Source organism: Branchiostoma belcheri, unplaced genomic scaffold (assembly GCF_001625305.1).
Source record: "Branchiostoma belcheri isolate BF01 breed outbred unplaced genomic scaffold, Haploidv18h27 scaffold240, whole genome shotgun sequence".
Lineage (NCBI taxonomy): Eukaryota > Metazoa > Chordata > Leptocardii > Amphioxiformes > Branchiostomatidae > Branchiostoma > Branchiostoma belcheri.
In genome coordinates, this window is record NW_017803844.1 from 141,412 (window position 1) to 143,055 (window position 1,644).

Genomic DNA, 1,644 nt, shown 5'->3' on the forward strand with positions numbered 1-1,644 from the left:
CGGGGTGGGGACGTGGTGCTGGGTGTGGTTTGGCGGCTGTTGCTGCTGCTGGAAGGGGGGGTGGCCTCGGCGGGAATGAGGGTTGCATAGGTGGCCTCATCTGATGGACCTGTATTGGTGGAGAGGAAGGGCATCATCAGTTAGACAGAAGGCTGGCTTCAGGAGGGGAGTTAGAGGTGTAAAGGTTAGGTATGGCAGGTGGTTGTGAGTAAGGGCATGGTTACATTCTTTGTATGTCGTCTACGATTTTACTGTTGAATTTTCAAGCAGGCCTGACAGAATCAACGGCTGACAAGGATCCAGTCTTTTCCTTAAGTTTTTACTGAATCTTGTTCACAACTATTCCGAGAATGCCCTTGATTTGCCAATGTATATGGTGACCAGCCCCTCCAACTCTGTCCTGCTACTTGCTACATAATGTAATCCAACACCACAGGGTGTCTGCTACAGCACCAGTTACCAAGGTGACAGCAAGGTGGTCTTGTGGTTAGGGCTGTTGACTCAGAATCCAAAGGTTCTGGGTTTGAATCCCTGGCAGGTCCCATTGTGCCTATTTCATCCAGTTAATTGCATCCACAACTGTATCTATTTCCTCACACGACTCATGTGAAAATGAGTACCTAGCTTCAGTTAGGGACGTCCTTTCGGATATTAGACCTAAAGCCAGCGGTCCAGTGTTTGAGGAGAGCCACACCTCAAGCACGTTAAAGATCCCACCACACTTATAAAAAGCGTAGGGTTCCTTCCCGGTGTGAGTGGATCAAACCTTACAGTCTGGTCTCAGGTTTGACATCTAGCAGAGGTGATAGTCACCTGTTATGTCTGAACCCTTCCACAAATGTGGTAAAGCTTCATAAATAAACTAGAGAAGTAACATTTGCAAAGCAAATGCATAATGTTTACCTCAGGACATGGTCTGCTCTGACAGCCTCTGCTTATTCTTACCCAGACACATTCACATACATGTACTACTAGTATATTTTATGACAGGAGCAGAGCAGACCATGAAATTGCAACATTACATCGCATGTATGTAACCCACCACCATTTACCATGGTGAGAGACGTAAACAAATCAGGTCATTGGCCAGGTCAGAGGTCACTGTTTAGAGAAGAAGAAGAAACTGAGAAAAAACAATATGTTTTCCTTCGGTAAACATAATAAATAAGCGTACCTGAGGAGGGTTGTTGGAGTGCAGCAGAGGTGGCGGGGCTGGCCTGGACAGGATGGGGGGCCCCGTGGGCCGGGGAGCCTGCATCATGCTGGCCGGCGGCCGGACCTGCTGAAAAGGCTGGCGGTACGGCATCGGGTGTCTGGCCGGCGGCACGCCCACGCTGTGCACGGGGTGGCGCTGGGGCTGCAGAAAAGTAGGGATGGAACGCACCATGTTGACTGTAGCCATAACTGTGCCTATCTACTTCTATGCCTGAATGGGTTAGGGTTAGGATCAGGCTCGGTTCTGGATAGTCTGTAACGTATCCAGAACTGTGCCTATCTAGTTCTATGCCTGAATGGGTTTGGATCAGTATCATATCGAGAACTGTGCCTTGTTTAGTTTTATGTCTGAATGGGTAGGGAGTGCTACAACAAGCGAAGGATAGCCAACAAGCGAAGGAAGGCAGCAAGCAAGCGCAATGGCAAGCT

General features: G+C 49.0%; 1 protein-coding gene across 1 annotated transcript in view; it reads right to left on the reverse strand.

Annotated features, from left to right (window-relative positions):
- LOC109471227 (activating transcription factor 7-interacting protein 1-like) overlaps window positions 1–1,644 on the reverse strand; it is a 14,520-nt gene that overhangs the window by 385 nt on the left and 12,491 nt on the right. Inside the window, exon 10 of the mRNA XM_019770510.1 lies at window positions 1,175–1,357. Within this exon, the coding sequence (XP_019626069.1) occupies window positions 1,175–1,357 (183 nt within the window). The remainder of the gene's footprint in view (window positions 1–1,174; window positions 1,358–1,644) is intronic.